This window comes from Blennius ocellaris (assembly GCF_963422515.1).
Source record: "Blennius ocellaris genome assembly, contig: SCAFFOLD_81, whole genome shotgun sequence".
Lineage (NCBI taxonomy): Eukaryota > Metazoa > Chordata > Actinopteri > Blenniiformes > Blenniidae > Blennius > Blennius ocellaris.
In genome coordinates, this window is record NW_027661894.1 from 100,644 (window position 1) to 123,059 (window position 22,416).

General features: G+C 49.9%; 2 protein-coding genes across 2 annotated transcripts in view; one reads left to right on the top strand and one right to left on the bottom strand.

Annotated features, from left to right (window-relative positions):
• Positions 1-364: 364 nt before the first annotated feature.
• On the top strand, positions 365-6,239 carry cdk5 (cyclin dependent kinase 5). The gene is made up of 12 exons (XM_080522165.1): positions 365-489; positions 897-985; positions 1,235-1,302; positions 1,524-1,584; positions 2,067-2,123; positions 2,663-2,758; positions 3,126-3,200; positions 3,588-3,684; positions 4,410-4,491; positions 4,534-4,606; positions 4,893-4,973; positions 5,608-6,239. Exons 1-12 carry the CDS (start codon positions 453-455, stop codon positions 5,692-5,694), a joined length of 903 nt encoding a protein of 300 aa, XP_080378291.1. The 5' UTR covers positions 365-452; the 3' UTR covers positions 5,695-6,239.
• A 7,298-nt stretch (positions 6,240-13,537) lies between these two features.
• asic1c (acid-sensing (proton-gated) ion channel 1c) overlaps positions 13,538-22,416 on the bottom strand; it is a gene marked incomplete at both ends in the record, with an annotated part of 31,873 nt that continues 22,994 nt past the window's right edge. The window contains 8 exons of the mRNA XM_080522169.1: positions 13,538-13,616; positions 17,735-17,787; positions 18,548-18,619; positions 18,756-18,835; positions 19,783-19,874; positions 20,469-20,622; positions 20,856-20,912; positions 22,168-22,318. Of these exons, the coding sequence (XP_080378295.1) occupies positions 13,538-13,616; positions 17,735-17,787; positions 18,548-18,619; positions 18,756-18,835; positions 19,783-19,874; positions 20,469-20,622; positions 20,856-20,912; positions 22,168-22,318 (738 nt within the window). The remainder of the gene's footprint in view (positions 13,617-17,734; positions 17,788-18,547; positions 18,620-18,755; positions 18,836-19,782; positions 19,875-20,468; positions 20,623-20,855; positions 20,913-22,167; positions 22,319-22,416) is intronic.

The window sequence follows — 22,416 nt, forward strand, 5'->3', positions numbered from 1 at the left end:
GTACAAACTGGATGAGCTGCTGAGATATTCTGCTTGTATTTAACGTTTCACCCTGATCTCCTGCTGTTCGGGGGTAAATGTCATTATGGGACGATCACTAAACCCTTGTATTCAATATTCGCCACCTTGACGTGTGAGACAAAGAAACGAGATGAAAACCTTTAGTCACTTTGGCGAAAAAGCAGCAAGGAGCAGCCTCGAGGGCTCCACGGCGCACCGGTGTGCTGCATGCAGTTCCTCCCCCCGGCCGGCAGGGGCCAGCAGCGCCCCCGAACGGCCACCCAGCGTGCAGTTCCTCCCCCCGGCCGGCAGGGGTCAGCAGCGCCTCTTGAGTGCAGCGGAGCGCCGAGCGGATTCCGCGGCTAGCAGCTACCCGGAGGAGTGTCGCTTTCCCCCGGCTCGGGGCTTTTCCGTGTCGCGCTGCTCGCTCCGAGCTGTCTTCACCGCCAAACATGCAGAAATATGAGAAGCTGGAGAAAATCGGAGAAGGTGAGTTTGTCTCTCTTTTATTACCCCAACCTTTCCCCCCCCCCCCCCCCCCCCCGGAGCTTCGGTGAGCCTCCGAGCCGAGCTCCGGCTACCGTTAGCTTCTCCCTCTCCCCCGGGCGGAGCGCCTGCGGGGCGGCTGCTGCTCCGACCCTGCCCCGCTGCCCGGGGAGGCCGGGGTGGGGGACTGCTGCCCGGGGAGGCCGGGGTGGGGAGACCGCTGCCCGGGGAGGCCGGGGTGGGGATGACCGCTGCCCGGGGAGGCCGGGGTGGATGACCGCTGCCCGGGGAGGCCGGGGAGGGATGACCGCTGCCCGGGGGGGTAGACCGCTGCCCGGGGAGGCCGGGGTGGGGAGACCGCTGCCCGGGGAGGCCGGGGAGGATGACCGCTGCCCTGCTCTCCTCCGCAGGAACCTACGGGACCGTGTTCAAGGCCAAGAACCGAGAAACGCACGAGATTGTGGCTCTGAAGCGGGTTCGACTGGACGATGATGACGAGGTTTGTTTACAGAGAACTTAGTGATTATTTAGCGTTTCCGCCCGCTTTTATTTACTTTAACTGTTCCACCTGCATTGCAGGGGGGGTTCTAGATTGTTCTATGTTCCAAGGGGTTATTATGTTATTCTATGTTCCAGAGGGTTCTTACATGGTTCTATGTTGTAGGGGGTTCTTACATGGTTCTATGTTGTAGGGGGTTCTTACATGGTTCTATGTTCTAGGGGGTTCTTACATGGTTCTATGTTCTAGGGGGTTCCCAGCTCCGCTCTGAGGGAAATCTGCCTGCTGAAGGAGCTGAAACATAAAAACATCGTCCGGTCAGTCAGTCAGTAACTAGAACCTTCACCTGCTGTTAACCAGTACCTGCTGTAACTGTGTGTGTGTGTGTGTGTGTGTGTGTGTGTGTGTGTGTGTGTGTGTGTGTGTGTGTGTGTGTGTGTGTGTGTGTGTGTGTGTGTGTGTGTGTGTGTGTGTGTGTGTGTGTGTGTGTGTGTGTGTGTGTGTGTGTGTGTGTGTGTGTGTGTGTGTTCCTCTGCAGGCTGCACGACGTCCTCCACAGTGACAAGAAGCTCACGTTGGTGTTCGAGTACTGTGACCAGGTGAGGGACTCACCTGTCTGTCCTGAGGGACATCTGACTGGAGGACGAGTGTTGGACATGTGGGACGTCTGACTGGAGGACGAGTGTTGGACATGTGGGACGTCTGACTGGAGGACGAGTGTTGGACATGTGGGACGTCTGACTGGAGGACGAGTGTTGGACATGTGGGACGTCTGACTGGAGGACGAGTGTTGGACATGTGGGACGTCTGACTGGAGGACGAGTGTTGGACATGTGGGACGTCTGACTGGAGGACGAGTGTTGGACATGTGGGACGTCTGACTGGAGGACGAGTGTTGGACGTGTGGGACGTCTGACTGGAGGACGAGTGTCGGACATGTGGGACGTCTGACTGGAGGACGAGTGTTGGACATGTGGGACATCTGACTGGAGGACGAGTGTTGGACATGTGGGACGTCTGACTGGAGGACATTTAGCGGCTCGTCTTCTTTCCTTTGACCTTCATGTTTTTTCCTCGACAGGATCTGAAGAAATACTTTGACAGCTGCAACGGAGACCTGGACCCTGAGACTGTGAAGGTGAGAGAGGGAGAGAGAGAGAGAGGGGGGGGGAGAGGGAGAGAGAGAGAGACAGACAAGGAGAGACAGAGACAGAGAGAGATGGAGAGACAGACAGAGAGAGAGAGAGATGGAGAGAGGGAGAGAGAGAGAGAGAGAGGGGGGGAGCGAGAGAGAGAGAGATGGAGAGACAGACAGACAGAGAGAGAGATGGAGAGAGAGAGAGAGAGAGAGGGGGGGGAAGAGAGAGATGGAGAGACAGACAGAGAGAGAGAGATGGAGAGAGAGAGAGAGAGAGAGGGGGGGAGAGAGAGAGAGAGAGAGGGGGGGGAGAGAGAGAGATGGAGAGACAGACAGACAGAGAGAGAGATGGAGAGAGAGAGGGGGGGAGAGAGAGAGAGAGAGAGATGGAGAGACAGACAGAGAGAGAGAGAGATGGAGAGAGGGAGAGAGAGAGAGAGAGAGGGGGGAGAGAGAGAGAGAGAGAGAGATGGAGAAACAGACAGAGAGAGAGAGAGAGAGAGAGAGACCTTGACTCATGTCTCCTGGTTCCTCCTCAGTCCTTCATGTTCCAGCTGCTCAAAGGTTTGGCCTTCTGTCACAGTCGGAACGTTCTGCACCGAGACCTGAAGCCCCAGAACCTCCTCATCAACAGAGTGAGTGAGTGAGTGAGTGAGTGAGTGAGTGAGTGAGTGAGTGAGTGAGTGAGTGAGTGAGTGAGTGAGTGAGTGAGTGAGTGAGTGAGTGAGTGAGTGAGTGAGTGAGTGTGTTCAGAAGAGCGTTTCTTGAAACGAGAACCTGGTGAGGTTTCAGATGTTACATGTTGCAGTTCTCATCTTGGCCACTAGGTGGAGATTCTCTGCAGTCACTCAAAACCGTGTGTGTGTGTGTGTGTGTGTGTGTGTGTGTGTGTGTGTGTGTGTGTGTGTGTGTGTGTGTGTGTGTGTGTGTGTGTGTGTGTGTGTGTGTGTGTGTGTGTGTGTGTGTGTGTGTGTGTGTGTGTGTGTGTGTGTGCGTGTGCAGAACGGGGAGTTGAAGCTAGCAGACTTCGGTCTGGCTCGAGCCTTCGGGATCCCAGTGAGGTGTTACTCTGCAGAGGTGAGTTCCTCCACACTGAACGTTCTAAACCAGGTTCTAACTCACTTCAGCTGGAGGCGGGGTCTGGGTGAGGCTGGGGGCGGGGTCTGGATGAGGCTGGAGGCGGGGCTGGGGGCGGGGTCTGGGTGAGGCTGGAGGTCTAGGTGAGGCCCCCATCAGAGGTTCCTCAGTCATCATGATGAACAGTTTTAATGATTTTCTCCTGAACAATGAATGAAGAACATGAACGGTTCCTCTGATCTGTTCCTGTAATCTAATTGTGTGTGTGTGTGTGTGTGTGTGTGTGTGTGTGTGTGTGTGTGTGTGTGTGTGTGTGTGTGTGTGTGTGTGTGTGTGTGTGTGTGTGTGTGTGTGTGTGTGTGTGTGTGTGTGTGTGTGTGTGTGCAGGTGGTGACGTTGTGGTACCGGCCCCCTGACGTGCTGTTCGGTGCGAAGCTCTACTCCACCTCCATCGACATGTGGTCCGCCGGCTGCATCTTTGCAGGTGTGTGTTGGTAACCATGGTTACCACTGTGTAACCACCGTGCAACTATGGTTACCACCATGTAAACACTGTGTAACCATGGTTGCCACTGTGTAGCCACCGTGCAACCATGGTTACCGGCGTGTCAACACTGTGTAACCATGGTTACCGGTGTGTCAACACTGTGTAACCATGGTTACCGGCGTGTAAACACTGTGTAACCATGGATACCGGCGTGTCAACACTGTGTAACCATGGATACGGTGTGTCAACACTGTGTACCCATGGTTACGGCGTGTCAACACTGTGTAACCATGGTTACCAAAGTGTAACCGTGGTGTTCCAGGATTGTCTCTGTCAACAGCTCCATGTGATTATAAATAAAGTTGAGTTGAAGTGAAGCTGCAGGATGAAACGTGTTGCAGCTTGTAGTTCCTCCTTTTCCCAGCAGGAGGCGCAGTGACGCTCTGCTGCCTCCTGCTGGACTCAGCCGGTATTACAGGAACTTGACTACCTTTGAACCCATGGTCAGTCCACGTTCATCTCATTAAACTGAGTGTAATCTGATTACTCCTGCTTTAATCTAATCTAGTGTGTGTGTGTGTGTGTGTGTGTGTGTGTGTGTGTGTGTGTGTGTGTGTGTGTGTGTGTGTGTGTGTGTGTGTGTGTGTGTGTGTGTGTGTGTGTGTGTGTGTGTGTGTGTGTGTGTGTGTGTGTGTGTGTGTGTGTGTGTGTGGTTCCTGCAGAGCTGGCGAACGCCGGGCGGCCATTGTTCCCGGGGAACGACGTTGACGACCAGCTGAAGCGGATCTTCAGATATCCTTTGTTGTGACACTTTGTTCCGCCGCCGCCGCCACACCGTGTTTTCTTTGACGGAGGAACGTTGCTGGGAACCCCGACGGAGGAGCAGTGGCAGACCATGACCAAGCTCCCTGACTACAAGGTAGGGTAGTACCGCTACAAGGTACGGTAGTACGGCTACTAGGTACGGTAGTACGACTACAAGGTAGGGTAGTACGGCTACTAGGTACGGTAGTACCGCTACAAGGTACGGTCGTACGACTACTAGGTAGGGTAGTACTACTACAAGGTAGGGTAGTACCGCTACAAGGTACGGTAGTACGGCTACTAGGTAGGGTAGTACTACTACAAGGTACGGTAGTACCGCTACAAGGTACAGCCCGTCTCCACCGTCCAGTCCGTCCCCCTGACTCTCTGTCCCCCTGCAGCCATACCCCATGTATCCTGCCACCACGTCTCTGGTCAACGTCGTCCCCAAGCTCAGCAGCACAGGACGGGACCTGCTGCAGGTACCTGAACGCACCGTGTCTCTGACTCATGTGTCTCTGACTCCTGTGTCTCTGACTCGTGTCTCTGACTTGTGTCTCTCTGACTCGTGTCTCTGACTGCTGTGTCTCTGACTGCTGTGCCTCTCTGACCCGTGTCTCTGACTCCTGTGTCTCTGACTGCTGTGTCTCTGACTCCTGTGCCTCTCTGACCCGTGTCTCTGACTCCTGTGTCTCTCTGACTCGTGTCTCTGCTCATGTCTCTGCCCCGTGTCTCTGACTAGTGTCTCTCTGACTTATGTGTCTCTGACTCGTCTCTCTGACTCGTGTCTCTGACTCCTGTGTCTCTGACTCCTGTGTCTCCCTGACTTGTGTCTCTGACTCCTTTGTCTCTCTGACTCGTCTCTGGGACTCATGTCGGACTCCTGTCTGTGACTCATGGGTCTCTGACTCGTCTCTCTGACTCATGTCTCTGACTCCTTTGACTCGTGTCACTGACTCATGTCTCTGTGACTCATGTCTGACTCCTGTCTGTGACTCATGTGTCTCTGACTCCTGTCTCATGTCTCTGACTCCTGTGTCTCTTGACTCCTGTCTCTCTGACTCGAGTCTCTGACTCATGTCTCTGACTCGTGTCTCTGACTCGTGTCCCCCACAGAACCTGTTGAAGTGTAACCCGGTCCAGAGGATCTCAGCAGAAGAAGCTCTTCAGCATCCGTACTTTGCAGATTTCTGCCTTCCATAATGGCCCCAGACCACCGCGGAGCCCCGCCCCCTTCCCTGACCCCGCCCCTACCTGGCCCCACCCCCTGCCCCGCCCACACCCCGTGGGCCCATTCGGACTGGTCCAGGTCCCGGTCCTGGTCTCCTGTTTGTAAATGAATTCCTGTGGAGGCGTCGGCCTTCACTTCCTGTTTCTTTTTCTACTTTATCTGCACTTTTACTTTGATTTTCGTCTTTTTGCTTCTGATTCGATCAGATTTTAACTCCAGGTTTTTCCATGACGGGTCAAAGACCAGCGCCCAGGACCCGGGTCCGGGTCCAGGACTCGACCTCGCTCCGCTTTTAGTTGTCGGACTGTGACGTTACTCTGAAAAGACCTTTGCTTTGGTACTGCTTCCTGTTTCCTGTGTTGCTCCTCTTAATGTTCTGGCCACATAATGGATGCATGTATTTATTATGAAGGAATGTCTCTGCGCTTTTTTACCCCCGAGAGCCGGAGAGTCGCGTGTGAAGCTTCGCTAACTTCTTTAACTTATGAACAGATCAATAAAACCACCCAAACCAGCGTCTGGAGCAATAACTGATCCATGACTCATCAATAACTCATCAATTACTCATTAACTCACCAATAATGTATTAATAACTCATCAATAACTCGTTAACTCATCCATAACTTATCAATAACTCATCCATAACGCTAACTCAATAACTCATTAACTCATCATTAACTCATCAATAACATAAATAACTCATCAATAACTTATTAATAATGCATCAATAAATCATTAACTCATAGATAACTCAATAACTTATTAATAACTCATCAATAAATCATTAACTCGTCAATAACTCAGTAACTCATCCATAACACTAACTCATTAACTCATCCATAACTCATTAACTCATCCATAACTAATCGATAACTCATTAATAACTCATTAATAACTCATTGATGTTACTTCTTATGGTTAATTAAGTAACATTGTAACTGAGCGAGGCTAATGCTAATGCTAACAGGGTTGAATCTCTTCAATCGACGATATAAGAGGATAAAATACTTCAAATAGTTACTTTAGTACTGCAACACAGTTTAGTTACTTTGCTGTCAGGAGGACTGCATATAAAGGCGTCGACTGAGGCTGAAGCTAGCTGAGCATTAGTAAGTAATCTGTTACTAGTTACAGTAGTGGAGTACCAGATGTAATCTGCTACTAGTTACAGTAGTGGAGTACCAGACGTAATCTGCTACTAGTTACAGTAGTGGAGTACCAGACATAATCTGTTACTAGTTACAGTAGTGGAGTACCAGACATAATCTGTTACTAATTACAGTAGTGGAGTACCAGACGTAATCCGTTACTAGTTACAGTAGTGGAGTACTAGTTACAGTAGTGGAGTACCAGATGTAATATGTTACTAGTTACAGTAGTGGAGTACTAGTTACAGTAGTGGAGTACCAGATGTAATCTGTTACTAGTTACAGTAGTGGAGTACCAGATGTAATCTGTTACTAGTTACAGTAGTGGAGTACCAGACGTGGTCCAGCAGCTTCATTAACGAGGTCGAAGCTGCTTCGTTCACTTTATTGTACATTTCAGTCAAATCACGTATCTACATTTAATACAGACAGCAGGGGGCGCCAGATGACGCTACACTGTTCTCCACCTCACCTGAACACCACCTCATCCTCACCTGAACACATCGTCACCTCAACACATCATCGTCACCTGAACACGTCATCATCTTCACCTGAACACGTCATCATCTTCACCTCAACACCACCTCACCTGAACACATCATCATCTTCACCTGAACACATCATCTTCACCTGAACACCACCTCACCTGAACACTTCCTCACCTGAACACCACCTCACCTGAACACATCATCCTCACCTGAACACCACCTCACCTGAACACATTGTCACCTGAACACATCATCACCTGAACACATTGTCACCTGAACACATCCTCACCTGAACACATCGTCACCTGAACACATCATCCTCACCTGAACACTTCCTCACCTGAACACCACCTCACCTGAACACATCATCCTCACCTGAACACCACCTCACCTGAACACATTGTCACCTGAACACATCATCACCTGAACACATCATCACCTGAACACATCGTCACCTGAACACATCCTCACCTGAACACACCGTCACCTGAACACATCGTCACCTGAACACACCGTCACCTGAACACATTGTCACCTGAACACACCGTCACCTCAACACATCGTCACCTGAACACACCGTCACCTGAACACATCGTCACCTGAACACACCGTCACCTGAACACACCGTCACCTGAACACACTGTCACCTGAACACACCGTCACCTGAACACACCGTCACCTGAACACACCGTCACCTGAACACACCACTATCAGAACAGGCTGAATGAGGCGACGGTTCCGTGGAGAACCCAGTAGAATCATCTGACTCCGTCACAACAGACGTTACAGATCAAAGGAACAGAAACTGTTCAGGCACTCTAACGTCTCGTCTGGAGCCTCTGAGACAGTCTGTCTCTATGTGTCCGTCTCCTCAATGTCCAGTCAGTCTCCTCAATGTCCAGTCAGTCAATGTAATGTCCTGTCAGTCTCCTCAATGTCCAGTCAGTCTCCTTAATGTCCAGTCAGTCTCCTCAATGTCCAGTCAGTCTCCTTAATGTCCAGTCAGTCTCTTCAATGTCCAGTCAGTCTCCTCAATGTCCAGTCAGTCTCCTCAATGTCCTGTCAGTCTCCTTAATGTCCAGTCAGTCTCCTCAATGTCCAGTCAGTCTCTTCAATGTCCAGTCAGTCTCCTCAATGTCCAGTCAGTCTCCTCAATGTCCTGTCAGTCTCCTTAATGTCCAGTCAGTCTTCTCAATGTCCAGTCAGGCAATTTAATGTCCAGTCAGTCTCTTCAATGTCCAGTCAGTCTCTTCAATGTCCTGTCAGTCTCCTTAATGTCCAGTCAGGCACTGTAATGTCCAGTCAGTCTCCTCAATGTCCAGTCAGTCTTCGACCTGATGGGACAAGTCGCTCTACCGTCCAGTCAGTAAGCGTCCAGTCAGTCACCTCAAGCTGTAACAGGAAGTCGTTGTTCTCACTGACGCCCCCTGTGGGCCGAAGGAGGGTGAGACACTCTGACGTCCAGCGTCTCCCCAGTCCACGTTGTCTCCACCGAGTCCTTCCGTCCTGAAGTCTGCGGCGTCCGCTGCGTCTCCTGCCGCCAGACTGACGACAGACTCGACATCAGAGCGACTCACTCCTCCACCTTGTGGCGTTACGTGGTATCACAGGGCGAGCCGTAACCCGGGGGGGGGTCCAACAATTAACACTGCTGCTCTGTGATTGGTCGTAAGGCAGGAAGTGGGGGACGGACAGGTAAGAGCACCCGCCTCTCCTTGTTGTTTGTCTACGGAGCGTCACAGATGTCGCTCTGCTTTCCAAACCCCTCCGCATGGCGGCGCCGTCGTCACGGCAACGCAGCATCATCAGAGCCGCGCCAGGGGACGAGGGGGGGACGAGGGGGGGGGGCGGGGGGGGCGGACGAGGTCGTCGTCTGGCCGTGGCTCGGTCCGCTCGCATTGCTGTGACTCCGCCGTGCGGCGAGGTTCGCGGCTCCGCTCCGGTCCGGGTCCTCGTGGCGGCGGTGGCTCCCGGAAACAGGAAGTGGCCGCGGCGAGGAGCGATGGCTGATCTCCAGGTTGTGCTTCACATCAACAGTCGGTGCTCACATTACAGTTTGATAAAGCTGGACGCCACTTTCACCGCCCTGCAACGCTCACATACAAAATACAAAGTACCCAGAGTACACAGGGGTAGTACTACTAGTCCACGGGCGTAGTACCACTAGTCCACAGGCGTAGTACTACTAGTCCACAGGTGTAGTACTACTCATTCACAGGCGTAGTACTACTAGTCCACAGGTGTAGTACCACTCGTCCACAGGTGTAGTACCACTAGTCCACAGGTGTAGTACCACTAGTCCACGGGCGTAGTACCACTAGTCCACAGGTGTAGTACTACTCATTCACAGGCGTAGTACTACTAGTCCACAGGTGTAGTACCACTCGTCCACAGGTGTAGTACCACTAGTCCACAGGTGTAGTACCACTAGTCCACAGGGGTAGTACCACTAGTCCACGGGCGTAGTACTACTAGTCCACAGGGGTAGTACCACTAGTCCACAGGGGTAGTACCACTAGTCCACGGGCGTAGTACTACTAGTCCACAGGGGTAGTACCACTAGTCCACGGGCATAGTACCACTAGTCCACAGGCGTAGTACCACTAGTCCACGGGTGTAGTACCACTAGTTCACAGGTGTAGTACCACTAGTCCACAGGTGTAGTACTACTCATTCACAGGCGTAGTACTACTAGTCCACAGGTGTAGTACCACTAGTTCACAGGGGTAGTACCACTAGTCCACGGGCGTAGTACTACTAGTCCACAGGCGTAGTGCCACTAGTCCACAGGCGTAGTACTACTAGTCCACAGGGGTAGTACTACTAGTCCACGGGCATAGTACTACTAGTCCACAGGTGTAGTACCACTAGTCCACAGTTGTAGTACCACTAGTTCACAGTTGTAGTACCACTAGTTCACAGTTGTAGTACCACTAGTCCACAGGCGTAGTACTGTCGCGGTAGATTTAAATAACACAGAGCAAGACGAAGGTTAGAAGAAAGGTTGTGTACATTACAGTACGCTGGGTAAATATAGTTTATTACGTTTCATTTATAGGTCACAAACTGCGATTTGTGACTGTGTACATGTTGTGGTATAATAATAATCGTCATCATAGTAGTAAGGAGGAGGATACAGGTGAAGGTTCTACGTTTCTGACAGGAACCAGGTGAGGTGGAGTTTTTTTGAGGCAAATTCTTTAGTTTGTGATCAAAGGTATGGATCAGCGAGGTAAGGACGTATGGGGGAATCATAGAGCGAGGTAAGGACGTATGGGGGATCATAGAGCGAGGTAAGGACGTATGGGGGATCATAGAGCGAGGTAAGGATGTATGGGGGAATCATAGAGCGAGGTAAGGATGTATGGGGGAATCATAGAGCGAGGTAAGGATGTATGGGGGAATCATAGAGCGAGGTAAGGACGTATGGGGGATCATAGAGCGAGGTAAGGATGTATGGGGGATCATAGAGCGAGGTAAGGACGTATGGGGCAGACCGGTCGGTCCTCTGGAGAGCTAAAGGTTCAGGAACATCCACACCGTGGAGGAGACGAAGTGTTGGAGGGTATTTACAGGTCAGTACTGTCAGCAGGTCGACGCCCCCTCAAAGGGCGTCTGGACGTGAAGGACACGCCCACTCAGCGGCCGGCAAGATGGACGTCCTCGGCGACTTCCACCGAGTCAGCGCAAGTCACGTTTTGCTGACTCAGGACAGTCATGTTCTGCTGAGTCACATTTTGTCAACTCAGCAGTCACATTTCTGCTGACTCCGGACAATCATGTTTTGCTGAGTCATATTTTGATGAGTCAGCATAAGTCACATTTTGCTGACCCAGGAGTCCCATTTTGCTGACTCAGGAGTCACATTTTGCTGACTCCGGACAATCATGTTTTGCTGAGTCATATTTTGCTGAGTCAGCACAGTCACATTTTGCTGACTCACGATGCATGTACTGCTGAGTCACATTTTGTTAACTCAGCAGTCACATTCTGCTGACTCCGGACAATCATGTTTTGCTGAGTCATATTTTAATGAGTCAGCGCAAGTCACATTTTGCTGACTCAGGAGTCACATTTTGCTGACTCCGGACAATCATGTTTTGCTGAGTCATATTTTGATGAGTCAGCACAGTCGCATTTTGCTGACTCCGGACAATCATGTTTTGATGAGTCACATTTTGCTGACTCAGGAGTCACGTTTTGCTGACTCCGGACAATCATGTTTTGCTGAGTCATATTTTGACGAGTCAGTACAGTCGCATTTTGCTGACTCAAGACAGTCATGTATTGCTGTGTCATGTTGTGCTGAGTCAGCCTCGTCACATTTTGCTGACTCAGGACATTCATGTTTTGCTGAGTCATGTGTTTCTGAGTTAGCACATTCACGTATTGCTGACTCAGGACAGTCACGTTTTGCCGAGTCAGCACAGTCACATTTCGCTGACTCAGGACAGTCATGTTTTGCTAAGTCATGTTTTGCCTAGTCACCACAGTCACATTTTGCTGACTCAGGACAGTCATGTCTTGCTGAGTCACCACAGTCACATTTTGCTGACTCAGGACAGTCATGTTTTGCTGAGTCAGCACAGCGGTCACGAAGCAGCAGAAGGCCACAGGAAACACCAGCACAGCTCGCCAACCGCCCTGCTGGGCCTCGGGGGAAAAAAACGTATTGAAAACAGTCCCAAGGGGGAACTTTTTGAAAATGCTCCTTCACTGTCTCCATGGAAACGGAGGAAAACTGCATTTTTCTGAAATGCTGCTGCTCATCCTGCACCGCGGCCGTGGTAACTAGTTGTTCTGCACATGCTCAGTACCACGGCTTGGGACGGTACGGGATGATGCAGGATGGGACCGGACAGGACAATACTGGACGATACGGGACAGGATGGGACGATATGGGACGAATGATACCGAATAGAACAGAACGGGACGATACGGGAAGATACGGTACCGGGCGGGACGATACGGGACGGACTGATACCGAATAGAACACAACGGGATGATACGGGACATATTGATACAGGATAGATGATACGGGACGATACGGGACAGAGCGGGACGATACAGGACGGACTGATACTGAATAGAACAGAACGCGACGATACGGTACCGGGCGGGACGATACGGGACACGGCGGGACGATACGGGACGGAATGATACTGAATAGAACAGAAAGGGACGATACAGTGCCGGGCGGGACGATACAGGACAGGGCGGGACGATACGGGACGGAATGATACCGAATAGAACAGAACGGGACGGTACGTTACCGTACGGGACGATACGGGACAGGATGATACAGGATAGACGATACGGGACGATATGGGACAGGATGATACAGGATAGACGATACGGGACGATACGGGACAGGATGATACAGGATAGGCGATACGGGACGATACGAGACGGCCTGCTGAGCTGTTACACAACTAACATGTTTCTGCTGTTCCCATGGAAACGGACATCATTTTCAAAATGTTGCCACCGAAACTTTTCTGAAAGGAAAAAATCTGGACGTGAGTTTTTTGGCCTCGAGCGTCGGAAACCTTCACATTTCAGACGCTTTCAGTTTGTTGCTTTAAAAACCAACGTCTCAATGAAACTTTCTGACTGGAAACGTCAACAATTTGCGAATAAATCACACGTCCTGCATTCGTTTCACAAGTTTCCTGAACATTTAGGGATGTCAGTGGTTTTCTGGGCGGAGGCCAGCACAACGGTTAGCATTAGCATTAGCACGTTTCCCTGGTGACAGGTAGATTCTGAAGGTTTATTGATCACAGCATCGGTTTGATGCCGAAGGCAAAAACGCAAGAAAGGAGCTGCGGTGCGGCCGATCCACTGCACCACAGCTCACCCAGCCGCGGGACTGGAGAAGGAAACGTAAGGAAATAAAGATGGCCGCCTCGACACGGCGGGAAACCTGAGCTGTTTGGAAGTCGTCTCTTTTAGATTGTTTCTAATTTGTTACGATAATATTCTACTTCTATTCAGGCATCTACTCAACCTCCTCTTTAAATGCAGGAAGTATTTCACAGTTTACTGTCCAGACCCCCCCCACCAATAAACCCCGCCCACACAACGTTAAGCCCCGCCCCCAAATAAACCCCGCCCACAGTACCATTGAGTCCCGCCTCCTCTGTTATGTCGTCAACAAGAGAACTCCTCAAAGTTTCCTAGAGTCGGGTGACGAGGTAACATGTTCGGCGTGAATCCGAGACTGTCCGAGTGACTCCGGAGGGTGTCACAGGTGCTCTGGGAGGAAGCAGGGAGGAAGCAAGGAGGAAACGGGGAGGAAACAAGGAGGAAACAGGGAGGAAGCAAGGAGGAAACAGGGAGAAAACAAGGAGGAAACGGGGAGGAAACAAGGAGGAAACAGGGAGGAAGCAAGGAGGAAACGGGGAGGAAACAAGGAGGAAACAGGGAGGAAGCAAGGAGGAAACGGGGAGGAAACAAGGAGGAAACAGGGAGGAAGCAAGGAGGAAACAGGGAGGAAACAAGGAGGAAACAGGGAGGAAGCAAGGAGGAAACAGGGAGGAAGCAAGGAGGAAACAGGGAGGAAGCAAGGAGGAAACGGGGAGGAAACAAGGAGGAAACATGGAGGAAACAGGGAGGAAGCAAGGAGGAAACGGGGAGGAAACAGGGAGGAAGCAAGGAGGAAACAGGGAGGAAGCAAGGAGGAAACGGGGAGGAAACAAGGAGGAAACATGGAGGAAACAAATAGGAAACAGGGAGGAAACAAGGAGGAAACAAGGAGAAAGCAAGGAGGAAACAGGGAGAAAACAAGGAGGAAACAAAGAGGAAACAGGGAGGACACATGGAGGAAACAAGGAGGAAACAAATAGGAAACAGGGAGGAAACAAAGAGGAAACAGGGAGGAAACATGGAGGAAACAAGGAGGAAACAAGGAGGAAACAAGGAGGACACATGGAGGAAACAAGGAGGAAACAGGGAGGAAACAAAGAGGAAACAGGGAGGAAACATGGAGGAAACAAGGAGGAAACAAGGAGGAAACAAATAGGAAACAGGGAGGAAACATGGAGGAAACAAGGAGGAAACAAGGAGGAAACAAGGAGGAAACAAGGAGGAAACAAAGAGGAAACAGGGAGGACACATGGAGGAAACAAGGAGGAAACAAATAGGAAACAGGGAGGAAACAAAGAGGAAACAGGGAGGAAACATGGAGGAAACAAGGAGGAAACAAGGAGGACACATGGAGGAAACAAGGAGGAAACAAATAGGAAACAGGGAGGAAACAAAGAGGAAACAGGGAGGAAACATGGAGAAAACAAGGAGGAAACAAGGAGGAAACAAATAGGAAACAGGGAGGAAACATGGAGGAAACAAGGAGAAAGCAAGGAGGAAACAGGGAGAAAACAAGGAGGAAACAAAGAGGAAACAGGGAGGACACATGGAGGAAACAAGGAGGAAACAAATAGGAAACAGGGAGGAAACAAAGAGGAAACAGGGAGGAAACATGGAGGAAACAAGGAGGAAACAAGGAGGAAACAAGGAGGACACATGGAGGACACAGGGAGGAAACAAGGAGGAAACAGGGAGGAAACAAGGAGGACACATGGAGGAAACATGGAGAAAACAAGGAGGAAACAAGGAGGAAACAAATAGGAAACAGGGAGGAAACATGGAGGAAACAAGGAGGAAACAAGGAGGAAACAAATAGGAAACAGGGAGGAAACATGGAGGAAACATGGAGGAAACAAGGAGGAAACAAGGAGGAAACAAATAGGAAACAGGGAGGAAACATGGAGGAAACAAGGAGAAAGCAAGGAGGAAACAGGGAGAAAACAAGGAGGAAACAAAGAGGAAACAGGGAGGACACATGGAGGAAACAAGGAGGAAACAAATAGGAAACAGGGAGGAAACAAAGAGGAAACAGGGAGGAAACATGGAGGAAACAAGGAGGAAACAAGGAGGAAACAAGGAGGACACATGGAGGACACAGGGAGGAAACAAGGAGGAAACAGGGAGGAAACAAGGAGGACACATGGAGGAAACATGGAGAAAACAAGGAGGAAACAAGGAGGAAACAAATAGGAAACAGGGAGGAAACATGGAGGAAACAAGGAGGAAACAAGGAGGAAACAAGGAGGAAACAAGGAGGAAACAAAGAGGAAACAGGGAGGACACATGGAGGAAACAAGGAGGGAACAAATAGGAAACAGGGAGGAAACAAAGAGGAAACAGGGAGGAAACATGGAGAAAACAAGGAGGAAACAAGGAGGAAACAAATAGGAAACAGGGAGGAAACATGGAGGAAACAAGGAGGAAACAAGGAGGAAACAAAGAGGAAACAGGGAGGACACATGGAGGAAACAAGGAGGAAACAAATAGGAAACAGGGAGGAAACAAAGAGGAAACAGGGAGGAAACATGGAGGAAACAAGGAGGAAACAAGGAGGAAACAAGGAGGACACATGGAGGAAACAAGGAGGAAACAAATAGGAAACAGGGAGGAAACAAAGAGGAAACAGGGAGGAAACATGGAGAAAACAAGGAGGAAACAAGGAGGAAACAAATAGGAAACAGGGAGGAAACATGGAGGAAACAAAGAGGAAACAGGGAGGAAACAACGAGGAAACATGGAGGAAACAAAGAGGAAACATGGAGGAAACAAAGAGGAAACATGGAGGAAACAAAGAGGAAACAGGGAGGAAACAACGAGGAAACAAGGAGGAAACAGGGAGGAAACAAGGAGGAAATGGGGAGGAAACAAGGAGGAAAAAAGGAGGAAACAAAGGGAGGAGAAGCGGAGGAGAGACAAAAAAGAATATTTTACCTTTTGGACATAAACACATTAATGTCTCAGAGTTTCGATCACAGAAAATGTGAAGCAGAAAGAAAACAAAGACCTTCAACGTCCGACTCAACCTTATTCTGTTCCTTCACAATAAACCTTATTCTGTTCCTTCACAATAAACCTTATTCTGTTCCTTCACAATAAACCTTATTCTGTTCCTTCACAATAAACCTTATTCTGTTCCTTCACAATAAACCTTCTTATTCTGTTCCTTCACAATAAACCTTCTTATTCTGATCCTTCACAATAAACCTTCTTATTCTGATCCTTCACAATAAACCATCTCATTCTGTTCCTTCACAATAAATCTTCTTATTCTGTTCCTTCACAATAAACTTTATTATTCTGTTCCTTCACAATAAACCTTATTATTCTGTTCCTTCACAATAAACCTTCTTATTCTGATCCTTCACAATAAACCGTCTCATTCTGTTCCTTCACAATAAATCTTCTTATTCTGTTCCTTTACAATAAACCTTATTATTCTGTTCCTTCACAATAAACCGTCTCATTCTGTTCCTTCACATTAAATCTTCTTATTCTGTTCCTTCACAATAAACCTTCTTATTCTGTTCCTTCACAATAAACCTTATTCTGTTCCTTCACAATAAACCGTCTCATTCTGTTCCTTCACAATAAATCTTCTTATTCTGTTCCTTCACAATAAACCTTCTTATTCTGTTCCTTCACAATAAATCTTCTTATTCTGTTCCTTCACAATAAACCGTCTCATTCTGTTCCTTCACAATAAATCTTCTTATTCTGTTCCTTCACAATAAACCTTCTTATTCTGTCCCTTCACAATAAACCGTCTCATTCTGTTCCTTCACAATAAATCTTCTTATTCTGTTCCTTCACAATAAATCTTCTTATTCTGTTCCTTCACAATAAACCTTCTCATTCTGTTCCTTCACAATAAAGAGGAAAAAACAGTTAAAAAAATCCACCAGCAGGGAGGTGTGTGTGTGTGTGTATGTGTTTGTGTGTGTGTGTGTGTGTGTGTGTGTGTGTGTGTGTGTGTGTGTGTGTGTGTGTGTGCGCGCGTGTGTGTGTGTGTGTGCTGCAGAAAGGCGGGGCTTCGTCGAGTCCCTTCATGTTGCAGACTTCAAAGCTCAGAGCTGCTCAGTGATTGGCTGACGTCAGACGATGAAGATGAACTGATTCTTCATCCTGTCACTTCTCTTCTCATTCACAGTTTAAAAGCTCCGCTTGAACTTGATCAGCTGTTTTTAAATTCACTATAAACATGAACGTGTTCAGGTTCGTTCATATTTTAATTCAATGACTGAAAATCGCAGCGCTTAAAGAAAAAAAACACGTTTTATGTCAGAATTCAAATGAAAATGTGGCGTCTTGCTGTTCAGGCTGTCATTCCCCCTTCCCGCCACCAGGGGGAGGCACAGCGGCTCTGCCTGCAGCCTCACTGGGGGATCACATCTGTCTGAAGCAGCAGGTGAGTGGGTGGGGTGAGAGAGAGGGTGGGGGGGGGTGAGGGTGGGTGAAGGGGGGGTGGGGGGGGGGGGGGGGGAGGCAGCTCTGATTGGTGGGTGTGCTACCTGGGGGCATGATTGGGCGTGACACCGGGGCTGCTTGGGTTCTCTGGAAACTCCTGGAACAATGACAAGAAAGGATGAGATGGAAAAATCAATGTCATGGCACAGGGGGCGGGGCTTAGAGGGGGAGGAGCCAGTGGGAGGAGCCGGGAGGAGGAGGAGCAGGGGAGGAGTCAGTGGGAGGAGCCAAGAGGAGAAGTCAGTGGGAGGAGTCAGTAGGAGGAGTCAGGAGGAGGAACAGGGAGGAGTCAGTGGGAGGAGCCAAGAGGAGAAGTCAGTGGGAGGAGTCAGTAGGAGGAGTAAGTGGGAGGAGTCAGGAAGAGGAGTCAGTGGGAGGAGGAGCAGGGAGGAGGAGTCAGTGGGAGGAGTCAGTAGGAGGAGTCAGTAGGAGGAGTCAGGGGGAAACATGAGGAGGAGGTGCAGTGACAGGAGGTAATGATGGATGGAGCAGCTGGAGGAGGAGGAGGAGGAGGAGGAGGTGAAGCAGCTGTTTCAGACTGAGACGATCTCTGTAGTTAAAGTCACACACACACACACACACACACACACACACACACACACACACACACACACACACACACACACACACACACACACACACACACACACACACTGAGCCGACTCAGACAGATGAGATCTGCTCAGAACAAACAGCAGCAGAATAAAAATCTCCTGATGTGTGTGTGTGTGTGTGTGTGTGTGTGTGTGTGTGTGTGTGTGTGTGTGTGTGTGTGTGTGTGTGTGTGTGTGTGTGTGTGTGTGTGTGTGTGTGTGTGTGTGTGTGTGTGTGTGTGTGTGTGTGTGTGTGTGTGTTACCAGGTTGTCGCTCTGGCAGCGCTGCGGTCGCTTCTTCCGGATGAAATAACCCAAAACTTTGTCCTTAAACACCTGAAAGCAAAGAAACACAACTTGACCCCTGAAACACACACACACACACACACACACACACACACACACACACACACACACACACACACACACACACACACACACACACACACACACACACACACACACTCTTTACCTCGTACAGGTAGTCAAATATCTCCAGTATTGTCAGAACACTGGCTCCGATGAAGAGACCCATCTGACCCCCGATGTCCCCTGGACAGGGGAGACCAGGGAGACCAGGGAGACCAGGGAGACCAGGTGAGACCAGGGAGACCAGGGAGACCAGGGGAGACCAGGGAGACCAGGGAGACCAGGGGAGACCAGGGAGACCAGGGAGACCAGGGGAGACCAGGGAGACCAGGGAGACCAGGGGAGACCAGGGAGACCAGGGAGACCAGGGGAGACCAGAGAGACCAGGTGAGACACAGGGGAGACCAGGGAGACCAGGGAGACCAGGTGAGACACAGGGGAGACCAGGGAGACCAGGTGAGACACAGGACATGTGAGGACAGTCAGATCAGCTGGTTTGAGTCAGAGATGACTTGTCAGACAGTAACAGGTGAAGTGAAATGTGACATCACCTCAGTAACTGTAACTGTAACTGTAACTGTAACAGCAACTGTAACTGTAGCTAACAGTAACTGTAACTATAACTATAACTGTAAGTGTAACAGTAACTGTAACAGTAACTGCAACTGTAACTAACTGTAACTGTAACTGTAACAGCAACTGTAACTGTAACTAACTGTAACATCAACAGTACCAGTAACAGTACCAGTAACAGTAACAGCAACTGTAACTGTAACTAACTGTAACTGTAACTGTAACAGCAACTGTACCTGTAACTAACAGTAACTGTAACTATAACTATAACTGTAAGTGTAACAGTTACAGTTGCTGTTACAGCTGTAACAGTAACTGTAACAGTACCAGTAACAGTACCAGTACCAGTACCAGTAACTGTAACAGTAACTGAAACAGTAACTGTAACAGTAACTGTAACAGTACCAGTAACAGTAACAGTACCAGTAACAGTAACTGTAACAGTACCAGTAACAGTACCAGTACCAGTAACTGTAACTGTAACATCAACAGTAACTGTAACAGTACCAGTAACAGTACCAGTAACAGTACCAGTACCAGTAACTGTAACTTCTTACCCAGCAGCCCAGCGATCTCGTAGGCCTTCTTCTGTTCGATCTTCTCGTAGTTCAGAGCTTCAAAGAAAATGTCCAGGACCAGGATGTTCTCTCTGCGGGACAGACACACACACGTCCTCACTTCCTGTCTGCACACAGGAAGTGGTGGCGCCTCCTGTAGGCATCGACACTCCTCACACCTCCTCCAGACTCCTCCTGACTCCTCACACCTCCCCCTGACTCCTCAGGACTCCTCACACCTCCTCCTGACTCCTCTCGATGCCTCCTGACTCCTCCTGACTTCTCCTGACTCCTCCTGACTCCTCACACCTCCTCTTAACTCCTCATGACTCCTCTTGACTTCTCCTGGCTCCTCACACCTCCTCCTGACTCCTCCTGACTCCTCCTTCCTCCTACACTGTACAGAAGGTATAAATGTCTGTTAAAAGTTGATCTGATTGAAAAGCAGAACTTTTAGGTCAAAATGTATCAAAATGTTTCATCAACATCAAAGCTGATTGGTTCCTTTGAGGCAGATCAAAGACTCACCGCCACGTTACTTTATCGGCATTATTGTTTATTGTTTTCGGTCTAACGTTGCTCCGCAGTGAAACGTTGGTTCGAATTCTGAAGACGCCGCCGAACCCTTTAGTGCAGTGCCGCCCCGGGCCTGCGGGGGGCGCCAGAGTCCCCGGTGCCAGACTCACCCGATGTACTGCTCAGTCTTGTTGAACTTCTTGGCCAGGTACTTGGCCGACGCCTTGCTGGGGATCTTCACCATGGACAGCTCCTTGCCGTAGCGCGTCATGTTGCACGGCGTCTGACACACGCAGTAGTCGTTGTCCTTCTCCACCAGGAAGTCTGTGGAGGGTCAGAGGTCAGAGGTCAGAGGTCAGAGGTCAGAGGTCGTCAGCGCCGCCGCACAAGGTCCACGAGATGAGTCTCCGCCGTCGTCTCAGAGTGGACACGCTGTGGACACGCTCCCCGTCCCCACGGTGTCTCCCACAGGCTGAAACAGGCTCTACGTGGTGGGCGTGGCCTCGGAAGGGGCGTGGACTCTTAGGGGGCGTGGCCTCGGAGGAGTGTGGACTCACCTAACGCCGGGTCGGCGCAGTCTTTGTACTGCTCAGGTGTGCAGACGGTGGCGGTTCCTGAGGAGGAACCATGAGAACCATCAGAACTATCAGAACCATCAGAACCATCAGAACCGTCAGAACCATGAGAACTGTCAGAACCATCAGAACCATCAGAACCATCAGAACTATCAGAACCATCAGAACCGTCAGAACCGTCAGAACCGTCAGAACCATGAGAACCGTCAGAACCGTCAGAACCATCAGAACCATCAGAACTGTCAGAACCGTCAGAACCGTCAGAACCATGAGAACCGTCAGAACCGTCAGAACCATCAGAACCATCAGAACTGTCAGAACCGTCAGAACCGTCAGAACCATCAGAATCGTCAGAACCATCAGAACCATCAGAACTGTCAGAACCATCAGAACCATCAGAACCGTCAGAACTATCAGAACCATCAGAACTGTCAGAACCATCAGAACCGTCAGAACCATCAGAACTATCACAACCGTCAGAACCATCAGAACCATCAGAACCGTCAGAACCGTCAGAACCATCAGAACCATCAGAACCATCAGAACTGTCAGAACCATCAGAACCATCAGAACCATCAGAACTATCAGAACCGTCAGAACTGTCAGAACCATCAGAACCGTCAGAACCATCAGAACTATCAGAACTGTCAGAACCATCAGAACCATCAGAACCGTCAGAACCATCAGAACCATCAGAACCATCAGAACCATCAGAACTGTCAGAACCATCAGAACCATCAGAACCATCAGAACTATCAGAACCGTCAGAACTGTCAGAACCATCAGAACCGTCAGAACCATCAGAACTATCAGAACTGTCAGAACCATCAGAACCATCAGAACCGTCAGAACCGTCAGAACCATCAGAACCATCAGAACCATCAGAACTGTCAGAACCATCAGAACCGTCAGAACCATCAGAACTATCAGAACCGTCAGAACCATCAGAACCATCAGAACCATCAGAACCGTCAGAACCATCAGAACTATCAGAACTGTCAGAACCATCAGAACCATCAGAACCGTCAGAACAATCAGAACCGTCAGAACTATCAGAACTGTCAGAACTGTCAGAACCATCAGAACTGTCAGAACTGTCAGAACCGTCAGAACCATCAGAACCATCAGAACCATCAGAACACAGTAAACAGAAGGAAACGACACAGGAAACAGGAAACAATCACCTTCGGCCTGTTTAGTGTTGTTTACAGTCAGGGGACGTCCAACATGGCCGATAACCCTAACCCTACTTGACCTCCGACCTCACACGATAACCCCCCCCCCCCCCACGCACCTGGCATGTGCACCATCCTGCAGTTGCAGTTCTCCAGCAGGTAGCGAGTCTCACAGTCGATGCGACAGGCCGTGATGCTGTAGGTGGAGAAGAACTCGGAGTCCATGGCGGAGGACTTGCAGTCCCCCCACGGGGGGGGGAGGTACTGCAGCTGGAACAGCCACAGGCTTCAGGTTAGTCGCACACAACAACACTGAACACCAAACACACTATGGAGGGGGAGGGGCGGGTGGTCATGGAGGCGGAGTC

Coding starts and splice junctions, on each gene's coding strand:
- cdk5 (XM_080522165.1), top strand. CDS start 453: ATGCAGAAATATGAGAAGCTGGAGAAAATCGGAGAAG. Junction 1,303..1,523: donor AAACATAAAAACATCGTCCG/GTCAGTCAGTCA, acceptor GTTCCTCTGCAG/GCTGCACGACGTCCTCCACA. Junction 4,492..4,533: donor ATCTTCAGATATCCTTTGTT/GTGACACTTTGT, acceptor CCGTGTTTTCTT/TGACGGAGGAACGTTGCTGG.